General features: G+C 33.9%; 1 protein-coding gene across 4 annotated transcripts; it reads left to right on the forward strand.

Annotated features, from left to right (window-relative positions):
- Positions 1-6124: 6124 nt before the first annotated feature.
- LOC114320369 (NEDD8-activating enzyme E1 regulatory subunit AXR1-like) lies at positions 6125-12503 on the forward strand. Of its 4 annotated transcripts, none has more exons than XM_082884149.1 (8): positions 6125-6597; positions 6724-6772; positions 8406-8553; positions 8693-8781; positions 9926-10007; positions 10182-10332; positions 10423-10516; positions 12082-12503. In XM_082884149.1, the coding sequence occupies exons 4-8, from the start codon at positions 8751-8753 to the stop codon at positions 12129-12131; spliced, it is 408 nt and encodes a 135-aa protein (XP_082740275.1). In that variant the 5' UTR covers positions 6125-6597; positions 6724-6772; positions 8406-8553; positions 8693-8750; the 3' UTR covers positions 12132-12503. The 4 variants fall into 4 exon arrangements, with proteins under 4 accessions (XP_082740275.1, XP_082740274.1, XP_082740276.1 ...); XM_082884148.1 differs by having other exon boundaries at positions 8411-8553; XM_082884150.1 differs by lacking the exon at positions 6724-6772 and having other exon boundaries at positions 8411-8553.
- The last annotated feature ends 2270 nt before the right edge of the window (positions 12504-14773 follow it).

The raw sequence follows: 14773 nt of genomic DNA on the forward strand, positions 1-14773 counted from the left end.
GTCACTAAAAATACATTTTTGGCGACCAAACTTTTGGCTGCCAAAGAGAAAAATTAAATTTTTATTTTTCATTCGGCAATTAAATAATTTTAGTAGCCAAAACTAACTATACAGCGACTAAAAATTCTTTTTGTCGCCAATTGTGACATATTTAGCAACTAAAAATTTTTTTAGTCGCCAACTGTGACATTTTTAACGAATATATTTTTTTTAGTTGACAATAATCAATATACCCCGATTAAAAAAATTAAGTAGCTAAATCTTGTACTTTTTCCGACTAATATAATTTTTGGTCACCAATTCCACAATTTTTGATAACTAAATTTTTTTTAATCGCCAAATTTGATCACCAAAAGTGTAATTTTCTGTAGTGAGACATCATTCCCCGCGCACATTTAAACAATATAACCTGTTTAAATATTCTTTATTTTTTTTACCAAGCACTTGATCCAACCAAACCAAATGCTTATTTTAACTCCTATGCCTCACTTCAAATTCAAACTCTTGTGCCTCACTTCGAGTTTGTAACGCCCTCAAAATAATAACATTAAACCCTCAATTGAGACATTCCTTGACATGCAAAATATCCACATTCTTCTATTAATCAGAGTTTCATTACAATAGTATTACATGTTAACAACAAAAGCAAAATGCCCTACGGGCTTACAGCTTTCCAAGTTAACACTTGGTTACAACAAAAGGATGCTAACTCATCTACACATTAAGCCCTTGGCTTGAATGTACATGTAATACATCAAAAGAAACTAAACAGCAAAAATCAGCTCGCATCTAGCCTTCCAAGCTATGTCCTTGGAGGTGGCATGCTACCTGTACCTAAAAATGATGTTCCCATATAGGGTGAGCCACAGCCCAGTAGAAATACACTAAACCAACCATGAACAATGACTAAAAGATTAGCAATTGATAGATGGCCAACATTGATACATCCACATAAATCACACTTTATGTCATACGACTAATGAGTCAAAGTTACTTTTCATTTTCCCTTTTTCAACAGATAAGCATATTAGCTCTATCATCATCTCAACAGATATGTATAAAAACTATATCCCACATTCACAGATAAGCATATAAGCTATATCCACATTCTCAACAGATATATATAACAACTATATCCCACATTCACAGACAAGCATATAGGCTGTATCTACACTTCACAACAGATATATATAACAACTATATCCCACATTCACAGACAAGCATATAAGCTGTATCTACACTTCACAAAGATAAGCATATGAGCTCTATCTTCACTTCTCTAGACAAGCATATGAGCTGTATCCACGGAGTTCATCCCCTATCTCCTCCCAACGCTATCCGGTTTAGAGGGACATCCCCCATCTTCCCCTAAACCGCGGAGTACATCCCCCATCTCCTCCTCTACACATAACGTATACAAACACATTGGTTCTATATACAATCACCCAATACATACAGTTAATGTATTCTATCAACCGTCAAATTCCATGACACATTCTATTGATTAGTTTTCGTTTGCCTAATCATCATGCATTGTCTACAACAATCACGACTATCCTCCACCGATAGCCCAAAGCAGTTATCTCTAAACAGAAAATAAATGCACAATGGATATTCAAGCAACATTTCATTTCGGTGAGTGATAATTAATTCAACTACACCCTTTAACCCCATACATTCCCAATCTCAACAATTTCATTTCATAACCTCATTTCTCACGATTAAGTAACCCAATTAATCACATAATGTAATTAGGGCATTTCCCATAATTAACATTACAACCCTTAAGGTCCCATTTTCATCAATGATTCAACATTTATTCCATTTCTCTATGCCAAACATGCATCTAGGTTTATTATAAATAAAACCCCAACTTTTGTAAAATAACACAAAAGCCCCAAACTTTCACAAAATTACCAAACCAACCCCAACATCTCAAAACGTCAAAATTTAAAGACAAAATCCATAGAGAGGAGTAGGATATCCCTACCTCAAATCCGGAGTCCCAAGAGAGAAGATGACAAAACCCAAAGTACTCCAAAACCCGAAATTTTCAGATTAAAATGTAGCCCTCGACGATCAACAACTTTTTTGTAAAGGCCAAAGATGAGCAAATCACTCCTACTAGATCAAAACCTAGAGAGAAGGTAGAGTTCTAGAGTGAGAGGCTCAACAATGGTGTTTTTGGAAAAGTAGGAGAGAGAAGAGAAAGTGAAAAAGTGATTTGAAAAGTCAAAACTCGGAACTTAAACCCAGTCGCACCGCTCGAGCGTCAAACACCCCGCTCGAGCGTCACTCACAGACTGCCGCTCGAGCGTCAACCATCCCGCTCGAGCGGCGGATGCACACTCCCAGAACTTTTACAGAACCAGGTCTCCGCTCGAGCTTCCAACTACCCGCTCGAGCGACACTCACACAACCCCGCTCGAGCGGCCAAATCCCACGCTCGAGCGTCCAACGCTGCACAGGAAATACTGGATGGGTGCAATTCCCGCTCGAGCGCCAAAACCCCCGCTCGAGCGGACAGGTCAAAATCTGGGCAACTAGTTTTGGTTTCTAAACTCAACCAACTTGTAACAAACCTGCTCAACACATCCTATAACTCAAATACGAAGTAAAAAGGATGTAAACAAGATAATAATCAACTACCAACATCTACGGACACATGTCCGGATCACTATACAACAAGGGTAAATCCGGGATCGCTATAGAGTTCAAGGATTAAAAAGTCTTGCCACATGCCGGTCAGTCTTCCTCTTTTGCGGATTATGAACTCCAATGCACAAAAAAAAGAAAAGAAAAAAAAGGCATACCTCTATTTAAAGGGATAATGATATGCTAAGTTTGTTACCTCAGTGAGCCTTGGCCTCATAAAATCATCATTTTTGTATGATTACTTGAGTCAATATTTATGTTTGGTTTTTGTTTAGAAATAATTAATAAAAAAATAATAATAACAAATGATATTGTCTCATGTACTTAATGATATAAAACCGTAAAAAAAGAAAAGAAAAGATATATAGCAGTACCAGCACAGCATCCCGAGAGTGAAGAATGGAATGGTTTAGGTAGGATAGTTAGATTTACTATACATAAAAATGCATCCCGAGAGTGAAGAATGGGATTGTTTAAGTGGGATATATGTAGAGATGGGTAGAGTTACTATACTAAAGGTTGAATTTCTCTTAAGTTTCAAATATGAATTTGAGAGAACTTGAGGAGCCAATGAGACCCATCACCAGTTATGTTTTGATAATCCGAACTATTCATTTTATAAGGCTCTTCAAGCATATCACTTATAAAAAAAAATTAAATATGTTTGATAATCATAATATTTTTTTTTTTCATATTATTGGGTTTGTCTCTAAAAGAAATGAATAATTTATTTTTAAAAATATACTCGGTGAAAAACAAGGAGCAGAATGTGATTTCTGTTTTTCAACACATATTGAAGATTTATATTTTTTGCAAATTAGACGCACTTCATGATTACTATTATTGCCATTTGCTTAGAAAAGAACTTCAATAAGCATAAAGATGATACAGTCTGAACCGTAGCTATTTTTTTCGTTTTTTTTTTTTTTTTATGGATAAAGGTACCTTTTGGGGTATTGTTTGTGTAGATTGTTTATTAAAATAAATGTTTTTCATGTTTAAAAACAAAAATGATACAATCAATGTGTTTGGTTTTAGTTTTCTAAATTCAATTTTTTGAAAATTGAGTATTTTGTTTTTCGTATTTTTTATTTTTAGTGAATATTTTTAAAATTTTAAGCATTTTTTTGCTTTTTTTAGATGCATCTTATTTAGATGGATCTAAAAAGTAAAATATTTGTGAAAAAATATTTTAAAAAATTAAATGCACAAAAATACAAAAAATATATTGAATTTTCGTTTTTTTTTTTTTGTAGTTTTGGTATTTAGTGAATTTTTTTTAAAAAAAAATTTACAAAAATTATATTTTTAAGTGTATTTATGATAGGTGTGTCTAAAAATTAAAAACAAAATGGCTTAAAATATTAAAAAAAATCAGTAAAAACAAAAAAGAAAAATGCCAAGTAGAATTTTTTGAAACACATCTTCCAAATAAGCCTCAACTAAAACAAAAACAAACAGCCAATGGTGAAACCTTAGGTGAATCTAACACTAAAGTTTCTTCCTTGCCCATGGTCTGTCTGTTTATTGCCTGACTTGTCCATGGAGTTGAAAGTCGGGACAGAAATAGGATTTTATTATCGGAGGGGTCAAAAGAAAAATAATTTTTTTTTACCATATACACAAAATACGCATGTATATATAATATGATATATGATGATACAGTTTGTGATGGTAGAACGGGTTGGACTGATCCACGCTCCTTAAGCCTATGTCCGAATGACCAAGTCCACTTGAAGACCTGCACAAGAGTTCAACGGGGAACGGGGAGTCCCCCAGCGAACCCTCCAACGAGTAAGTTAGAGAGAGAAGTGAAGTGTAGAGATGGAATAGAGATAGAAAAAGCTTAGCCTTCTACATGTCTTCGACGTCTGCTTATATCCTTTGGTAATCATTAGGTTGTCTCTTCCGACCTGTTACCTTGGCCAAACGTCTATGCTATAGCTTACCTTGTTCAGGGTGAGGGCGTGTTGTCCCGACAGAGAGGGGTTATCGCAATAAATGCTGTAAGAGGGCCTGCCTCATTAATGGCGATGTGCAGTGGCAATAACTTTGTATATCTTTGTCTGCTGATATGGCTTGTCCTTTTCTTGCCATGTGTCTTGATGTCATTGATTCTAATTGCTACATGGGGTTTCGGCAGTGCTGGGCTTCAGCATTTGAGATATGTGTTGGGCCTTAAATGATGGGCTCTAATCTTTATGGGTTTACCCATGTCAATATATAAATTATATATATATATATATATATATATAGAATTAATTTCTATTAATTAAATTATATATATATATATATATATAATTTAAATACTATAGAATTAATTTCTATTAAGATGAAGAAATTTTTTTGGTGTAAAATAGAAAGAGAATTTAAGATGGAAGAAGAATGATATATATATATATATATATATAATTTTTGATATATATATATATATTTAAGTTTTATGGGAAATAATAATTTTCACAAAAACATGGGGCCATGGCCCCAATAATCTCCTCCTAGTTCCGTCCCTAGTTGAAAGGAAGCTATAGTTCCACTACTGTTGTAAATGTTGGAACAATTCATCTTGAATTTTTCAGTTGGTGGTATTTGAGTCTTTTCTCTCTTTCCGATGTGAGTCAAAGTCCCAAGCTTATTTCAAGCTTTCCAAATAAAAATAAGGAAGGTTTTGAAAACATCCAAAAACTAAACAATAAATCACTACAAGAAATTGCACTTTTGGCAACTACTTTTGGCGACGACGTCAATTTTTCATAGCCAAAAGTATATTTTTGGCGACACAGTGATGAATTTCGTTAGTAAAAGTGGACCTTTACCGACGCAATTTAGTATCGTCACTAAAAAAGCATAACATTATTTAAGCGCCAAAATTATTTGTTGGCGCCAAACTTTCAAAAGTTTTAGCTACGAGGCTTATTTTTTACCAACACAATGAGCGTTGCTATTAGTGTGCTTACTTTTGGCAACGACAAGTTGGCGTGGGCAAAGAGTTAAACATTTAGCGACGACAACACTATTCATCGGTAAAAGTTTTACTAGTGAAATATGTGATTTATTGATTTTTGTTTTTATTGTAACTCTTAAAAGAGTTTTAAATATTCTAGTTATTGAATTGTAAAATCAAAGTGATCATTGAATTAGATCACAAAATGAACCCATCAAGGTCAAACATACTCTTAAGTTGATATGGCTAATTTGAGTTAATTTAAACTTTTCTAAAGAATGTGGTTAGATTATCAATTTCAATATGTTTGATTTTACTTTCAGATTCTTTTCATTGTGGTTTTGTGTTTGGTTTTATTTTCATAAACTAGTTTAATTTTTTTTTCCTAAAAAACTATAAAAAATAAAAAATAAAAAAATTTGGGTGAAAAGATAAAAATATACTTATTATTTTTATATAATTTTATCTTTTAGGTCATACACCACAATAAATTTGATTTTTTACGAAATCACATCGATGACCTACAAGACACTGATAGTGGGTTCTAATCATAAGTAACATAGAAGAAACAGAGGGAGAAGAAAGACAGTGAATTGGTTGGAAGGGGTAAGAGTTCTTCAAACCCTTGTTCTTCAAAGTTCTACTATCAATTGAATCGGTGGAGATTGAGAGGCAAACACGGTAGTCCCGAAGCCCTTTGGAGGTTCTTCAAAGCCATACGTTGTGTCGACCTACACAAAACAGAGAGAGGATCTTGCTGTGAGAGGCAAATAGTACACTTATCTTTTCGGTGGCAAGACTAATTCCATGGCAAGGCACTCATCTCATCTCTCTTCTCTTCCTTGTTCCTAAAACCCTTGTTTCGGCTCTCTCTCGCTCTCGTATTCGGTGTAGTTGGCGATGTGATTGGAGCGGCTGTGGGTAATTTCACTCTACCTAAAACCCTAATCCAACAAAGAAAGAGAAAAGAATTTGAAGAACAATCAGAAAATTTGAAGGTATTCCTCTCTCAATTGATTATTTTTGAAACCCTCCCTCTCCTGAAACCCTATTTTCTCTCTCTGAAATCGTCCTTCCTGTAAAATCTTCTTCTCTCTGATTTTTTCCCTCTTTTCTCTATGTAGGGTTCTCTCAGAATTCTGATTCCAATCTTTCTTGGCTCTTACAGATTTGGTATTTTTACCTTTGAAATGAGGCTTGCTAAAAAAAATTTTATTTTGTTTTTTTATATATTTCAGTTGACAAGTAATGAAATAATCGACGAATATTCTCAGGCATTGGGCTTTTTACATTGATTAGTGCAGAATTTTGGAGCCATACTTTTGCTTCTAGGGTGTAAAAAATGTCATATTGTTTTGGCATCAGATTTATAGATCTAATTATGTTTTGGAGCCATACTTTTGCTTCTAGGGTGTAAAAAATGTCATATTGTTTTGGCATTAGATTTATAGATCTTATTATGTTCTTTGAATTTTGATGATGTTTGTAAAAATGCATTAAATTGTTAGCAATTTAAACAAAAGTATTTTGGAACTATATTTTCATTGTGAAAACTCGTGATTGATTTAATTCATTCACGCCTCTGTTTGTTTCTGATGAAAATAGTAACAGAAACAAAAAACCAAAATTTGAAATTTTTTTCAGTCTTCATCCTATCATGATAATGCAATTATTTTGGTTGAATTAAGGCGAAAGCTATTCTTGTATTACATTTTCATTTCGTTACAAATGTATTGTCGTTAATTTTTTTTTCTTGTTGCTGTGAACTTGAATGAATTTGAATTCAATTCTAAATGGCGACACTGAATTTTGTTTTGTTTTGTGATCTGTGTTGGTTGAGAAAAAATAAACATATCTGAAAAATGTTACACAGCACTCTGATTGTGGATTTTTGAGCTTTCCCATTAGGTTGAAGTAATGATGGTTGATTATGTGTGTTCTCTCTTACTTACTCTCATGGAATTCAATGTGCCATCTGTACTTTGGGAATGGTAGTTGCTCTTGGTCATTTTTAGCATGCAAATGGAGTTAAACTCTTTGTTCTTGATGCTCCTTATCTCATATAATTTTTGGATTTCATTGGAACCTATCATATGGTATAAAACGTAGTTACAATTCCTGTAAAAGTATAAAACTTGGTTCCAAAATAGTATCTTTATGCCATGTAGAATTGCAGTGGCAGTAATTGTGAGAGGGGTTGAAGGTTTCATATCTCGTTGACTGTTATGGTTATCTTAGTGTTTCATTATCACTACAAGAAAAATAGGATATTACCACATTTTTTTTCTTGGCGTTTTTTAAAAACGTTATGAAATTTTTTATGATTTTTCACCTTCTCAGCCAATTTAATTAATTTTATCTCATTTTGTACGCCGTTATTAGAAAACTGTGAAATAACATTTATTTGTGATTGAAAAGGCAGGTTTCTAATCAAAAGAAGAGAACAGAGGCGTGACTTTTGTGAGAGAGAGAGAAAGAGAGAGAGGGGCAAAGAAAGAAATCAGGGCCTTGGTTCTTAGATCCCCATCTATTCTTTCGTTGTATGATCTGGAAATTCTTGTTCTGTACTTGATTTGAGTGTATCTCTGTAATATCGTTTGAATCCCTCTTATCTAAGTTGATCTAGGGCTCAAGGTTAGAGTTTTCTAATATGGATTTGCTACATTCACATAAGATCTGTAAACTTTCATGGCTTAAACTAACGATTTACAGTTGATTTCTAGTTTCTTTTCTTCTGTTTTGTATTTTCTATTTCCAAATCGATTTATCTAGGGTTTTGAGTGTCGTGTTAATATCTCTGATCAAGTACAGGATAAGCAAGCAGCGTTGGATCTAGATCGTTAGCAACAGTGAGTAGAAGCAAGCTCAACGATGTAGAGATGTAGATCTTATTCTCAGATATGTTCTCTATCCGATCAGATCTGCTCTCTCTGTCTCTCCGATCTGCTATTATGGTAATATCAAATCTGCTCTCTCAATCTCTCCGATCGAATTTCACGTATTCTCTTCATTGCTCTATGAGATTTGGACCTTTGTCTCTGGTTTTTGATTGAATCTCATTATCTTTGTCACTCTATCACATTTTCCTTATAGAAAATGTCAAAACAGTTTCTAAAATTGGTTCTGGTGACTAGTTCGTTGGTGCTCTCCTATGCATATTGATGATGACCGATTTGTAGTTGAGGGTAGTATTTCCTGATGAGTAGTTCGTTGATTGATTTTTATCCTGCTGGCATAAATTTTTTTATGGATTTTTTTTGTTGGAATAGCTTGTTAATATTGTGATTCTTATTGTGCCATTTTCCTTGCATGTCAAATGTTCGATAAAATGTGTCAATAGAAAACTTTTGTTATTTTTATTTTACCTTTTAATTTTTAGCTAAACACCAAAAAATAAAAATGATGATGGAACTCTTACTGTAAAATAAACTTTTATCAATGTAGTATTTTCTGCCAATCTGAAAGGGGTGTGTTATCTCTGTCTCTACCATGGGATCTTCCAAGCAATCTATTGGAAAAACCAAGCTAACCTGACCAGACCCTTTGGTTCTCAGGTTTTCTAGGTATTTTGTGCACCCTTAATGATAATAATGTGAAAAAACAGTTGGAAACTACAACTTCTGATCTACTATTGGAACATAATAAGTTTTTGTTGGAAATATATGTTTTACATTAATCTTTGAGTTGCATTGGATTATCCTTCAATAGCTTTGAGCCAATCAAATGGAAAAGGTAGAGGATCTGTGTTGTGCTTGTGTAGTTGAATATCATAATCATAATGAATCAATTTATATATGTTGTGTGTTGTCAATAAACTGAAGCTGTTGAATTGGCAATATAAGCTGAGTAAGGTTATTGTTCACAAAGGTCTTAATCTTGAGACTAATCAAATTGCAGCAATAAAGAGACTTCATACTTTTTTTTTACTGCAAAAATGGTGTCCCATATACAACAATCCTAGGAATCGTTATGCTAACAGAGATGGATCACATAAACATTGTCAAGTAAGTTATTTCTTTGGAGTTCTGATTAAAAAAAAACCCATTAAAAATCTAATCAATGTCTTTGTTTTTTACTTTATATATTTGATTATATACTTTCTTAACAGAAGCTAGGTTAACAGGTTGCTGGATGTATTAAGCAATATCAAAAACGAAGTATATCATTTTTGAATATTTGGACCTTCATTTGGAGAAATACATGGTGACTTATCCAGCTTGATTGTCACAATTCAAACATTTTTTTCCGGAGTGTCCAAAAACTCAATTATCATATTTGTAATTTCTCTAGAATGGAGGTGCTGATATTACTTTGCTTCTGTAAGGCAGGAGCATACAGTGATCGAGTCAAAGCCTAATCATTTTCTAGATGATCTCCGGCTAAATAGCTCATGGCCTGAGCTGAGAAGGTATGGGTCTTAACTCCCCCCCTCTCTCTCTCTCTGGGTTTGGCTTTTCTGTTTGTGTTTTATTTTGGCACATCAGTTACTGAACTGTAAAAGCTAATGGATTTTATTTTTCACCATGTACCTAAGCAGCTTACATCTTAAGTGAGAAGCTAATTGCATGTTTATCAATGATAGCTTTGCAGAAACAATTGACTTGAATGTGGCTAATTCCGTTGTCCATAAACACACACCATATGTTATCATTCTTTTGAAGGTGGCAGATGAGTGGCCCAAAACTCATGGTGGAAGCCTTCCATCAACCAGGGAAGAGAAAAAGGAGTTCAAGGTTTGCACATTTAGTCCCTCATTTCATCTTATCATTTTTGTTCTATTGTTGTATACTACGGTGGCTTGATTGGGACGTTGAACATCTTAGGAACTAGTGAGAGCCAGGATGAGAGCAATGGATGAAGACAACTACAAAGAAGCGGTTAAGGTGTCATTTAAAGTATTTGCTCCTCGGGGTATTAGTAAGTACTTGATTTTAATGCATGTTACCCTTGTTTATCTGCATGAGCATGTAATCTGCCAATCAATGGCTCTCAATTAGGACTGACCTCAAGCCCAGTGTGGGCCTTTGATCTGATCACTGAATTTGCTGTCGTTATGATGGCCCATGCCATTGAGGTTAAAAAAAAAAAAACTAGAGAAACTAATATCAATCTTGCCTAACACAAAAGAAAACTCTAAACTTCAAATGGTTTTACTTGGGAAGTTTTCTTGTTCCACACAAGGGCAAAGAAATTAATTAAAGATTAGGATCTAAACATCTAACATCTTCAGAATTCAGCTATAGAATGGTGTTTCAGTCAATCATCATGTCGACAAGGGAAAATTGAGAGTGACTTTCGAAGCAACTTTAGTTATTGCATGTATTCTAATGGCCTAGTGTAGCTTTGAGTTTTTATTTATGAATTATGAAACTTGTGAATGGGACAAGGGTATCCATCTTCATCTTTGATGGATTGCAGAACATAGAGATTGATTAAAGCTATAAATGTGACGCTAACAGAAGCTAGGACTTGTCCTTCTCATGGATGGTTAGTTTGCCAACCAAGTGGATTGACCTTGGCCTCCCTCCTTGCAATAATATATATTTTGCTTAGTATTTTGGATAAATCATTGTTAAGGACTAAATCTTTAGACTTTTGGGTCCTATTGATTGTCAAACATATGTCACGTTTGAATCAAGATTGAATTCTGAAATTGCTTAAAGGATTTCCTATGACCTACGTTTTTGGTTGAAAAGAAGTGAAAAGGAAAGGGGAATTTATATCCTGTTTTTTTCTTTCTTATGTTTGTTTGGTTATGGTATATTGAGTTATTAAAGAGTTTTGGGTCTTTATATCTCAACCTTGTCATTATGTCCCACTGTTGCTGTATGAGTAATTCATTAAATAATGTTGTCAATGTAAACTTTAAAACTAAGTGCCTTCCCTTTGAAAGTGATTGCTTACAGTATCAGGTGATTGGTTCTCTCACCAGATCGTCACATAACTGAAAACCGATCAAGGGTTATCTATAGGAGCAAAAAACTCAAAGTTGTAATTGAAAGAAGCAAAGAATGATACTATTTCAGAAAAATAAATAAATAATAAAACCAACTCAACAAGAATTTATCCCTATTACTTGAGTTTGACCATGTGGATCAATTTCCTTCAGTTAATTAACTTGGTTCTGTTTGAAGTCATTTCATCTGAGTTAAGTTTAGATTAATCATATCTTCATCTCATAACCTCATTGCCTATATTTTTTTTTAGCAACATCAACGTGGATTAAATCACTCCTCCTTATAGATGCATTAACTATTTATGTTTTACATTTCCATACCATCTCAAATACTCAAACAGATTTCATCATAATAACCCTAAGATCGGATCTACCCGTGACCGGCTGAAGGAAACTGATGAATGTAATTTAGAGGGAAAAAAGGCAAATGGACTTTGTTTTAAACTTGTCATTGATCAATACAGACTGCTTCCAGATCCTCCTTTTTGCTGGTGGCTAATGGCTGTTGTTTGTTGGTCTGCTGCAGCTGCTGGTCTGCTGCTGTTGGTTTGTTGCTGCTGCCGCCCTCATGGCTGATGCTTGCTGGGCTGTTGCTGCAACAATGTTGCTGTGAGGCGGCTGCTACTAGATGTTGGTCTGCTAGATAAGTTTGTAAGTGATTTTCGTGCCGTTTTGCCTGTCTTTGTTAGTTTCATGTTTTCATTTTGTTATCTATTGTTTCTAATGTGGGTTCACAATTTGGATGTATTTGGGTATTTTAGTGAGTTTACCCTTTTAGGTTTTACACACTGCATCTAAAAGCAGTATCAACAATGTTTTTTTTGCTTGCACATCAACTTTAGGTGATTTCATATCAATGTTATTAGTTTGTAATAGTGGTGCCTGAGGGATGCCTCTTGTAAATCTGTAAATCTTATAAAAATATATAAATTATTTTCAATTATTTTTGTTGGTAAATGTGTTGCCAAAAGTTTATTTTTGTCTACTCATATTGTGTTGCTAGAAGTGTATTTTTTGCCAATGCCAACTTGTCGTTGCCAAAAGTAAACCTTTATCGACAAACAAATCGTCGGCAAATGGCAATATTTACAAACGTAAATGTGTTGCTAAAAGTTTACTTTTGCCTACTCATATTGTGTTGCTAAAAGTGTATTTTTTGTCTATGCTAATTTGTCGTTGCCAAAAGTAAAGCTTTATCGACAAACAAATCGTAGCCAAATGGCAACATTTACCGACGTAAATGTGTTGCCAAAAGTTTACTTTTGCCAACGCATATGTTATTGCTAAAAGTATATTTTTTGCCCATGCAAATTTGTGTCGCGAAAAGTGCCACACAATCATCATATTTGAATGACTTTTACCAATGCAAGGTAAATTGCCGACGATGGATGAAGGCTTTTATCGACGACTATATTCGTCGCTAAAGGCATTACTTTTACCAACGTAATGATAATTTTGTCAGCAAAAACTTTTGCCGACTCACTTTTGCCTACGGGTTGCCAACGTAGCTTTGTGTGTCGGCAAAACTCTTTGCCAACGAATTTTCCCTTTTAGCAACATAGTTTGTTGCGTTGTGAAAAATGCAATTTCTTGTAGTGAATTTTGAAAATTTCCCAACAGTAAATGAGCTATATAGTTCCACCAGCTGTGGAGAAGAGAAAAATCTACAACTCAAGCAGTGAAAGCTTTTCAGATAGATGTGTTGGTTGACTTGGGGGAGTTCCAAGAATTTGATGGGTAGAACGGTGATGGCGGTGTCTGATGTTTGTAGAAGATTCAGGTGTAATTGTTGGCTTTTTGGTTTTCGAAAGTTAGTATTATAATTTTAAGTGTACCAATAATGATCAATGAGTCCTTACAGAAGATTAATTGCTAACTAATTATCAGACGATTGTGTTTTAGTTCTTTCAGCCTCAATAAAAATGACTTTTACTGGTGGCTTGTTTAGGAGAATTTAGTAAACAACAATTAAGTGAAGAATAATTGTAGTATTTCATTAAGTAAAAATGAAAAACTTACAATGATCTGACCCAGCCTCGTAGAGGTTTACAACAACAAACTATTTGAAACTACTCCTATGAATGAAGTGCAATACAGAAATTTGAAGTACAGAAATGTAAAGGACTATAAAAACTAGAAGGAAAATAAAGTAGATAAAACTAGTTTTTTGATCTGTGTCTGGATCCTCCTTTCTGAGGCCTTCTCTGCGATTTATGCTTTTCAATGATAACCGTCAAAGTGGACTTCTAACCGTCGAAATGTCCATCCATGATCGCTGATCATGCTTTCTCACAGTCAGCCCCATTACGCCATGTTTGCAGTTAAGTTTCCCTCCTAATTTTGAATTTGAACCTTGTGAATAACCGTTAGGCCACATCACCTTATATCCTTTGATTATTCCAGTGCTACGCAGACCCATTATTACCAGTATGGGTTGACACATTTCTAACTATGGTTGGCAACTTATATTACCTCCCTAAATTGCCCTTTTCATGCCACGCGCCAATTTGCAATTGGCTTATACAAATTATACAGCCAACAGTAATCTTGCAATCTCAATAAATATATGCACATATATATTGCATCTGTGTATGTTCTACCTTCTGAAACAACACGTATGTTTTTTTTCATTCTTGTTCTAGTGTATGTTCCTCCTTGTTTTCTTCCTCCTTGTGAAATTTTTGTCCATCACGTGTTCAATTATATGCTCAAATGTGAAATTCATCAGAATTTCACTTTCTGATGGCTCTATGCTTTTTCTGCTTTCTTTTTTGTTTTGGTTAATAGATGTGTTAGTTTTGATTGTATCAAGATATTTGTGAAATCGTTGCATTGTAAGAGCTACTTATATAAGACTTATTATTTATCTGTTTCAATTTGAGCAACACCAAGCCATATATTTGTTTGTATTTGTTTGAGAGAGAAAAAAAAAAAATTTGGGTTCTAACTTGAGCTGGGTTTTGAAAAGTATATTAAACCCATACACATCCAATTTCTAACCTCACTAAAACAAAGATAAAGTGTGTTTGGTTTCAATTTTCCAAATTCATTTTTTTTTAAATTGAGTTTTTTTATTTTTCGTATTTTTTTGTTTTTAGTGAATATTTTTAAAATTGCAAACATTTTTTTTTTAAAACTTTTTTAGATACACCTTACTTAGATGTATCTAAAAAATAAAATATTTTTAAAAATTAATAAATACACAAAAATATGAAAAA

The sequence above is a fragment of the Camellia sinensis genome, chromosome 8 (genome assembly GCF_055761805.1).
Source record: "Camellia sinensis isolate YWXY chromosome 8, ASM5576180v1, whole genome shotgun sequence".
Classification (NCBI taxonomy): domain Eukaryota; kingdom Viridiplantae; phylum Streptophyta; class Magnoliopsida; order Ericales; family Theaceae; genus Camellia; species Camellia sinensis.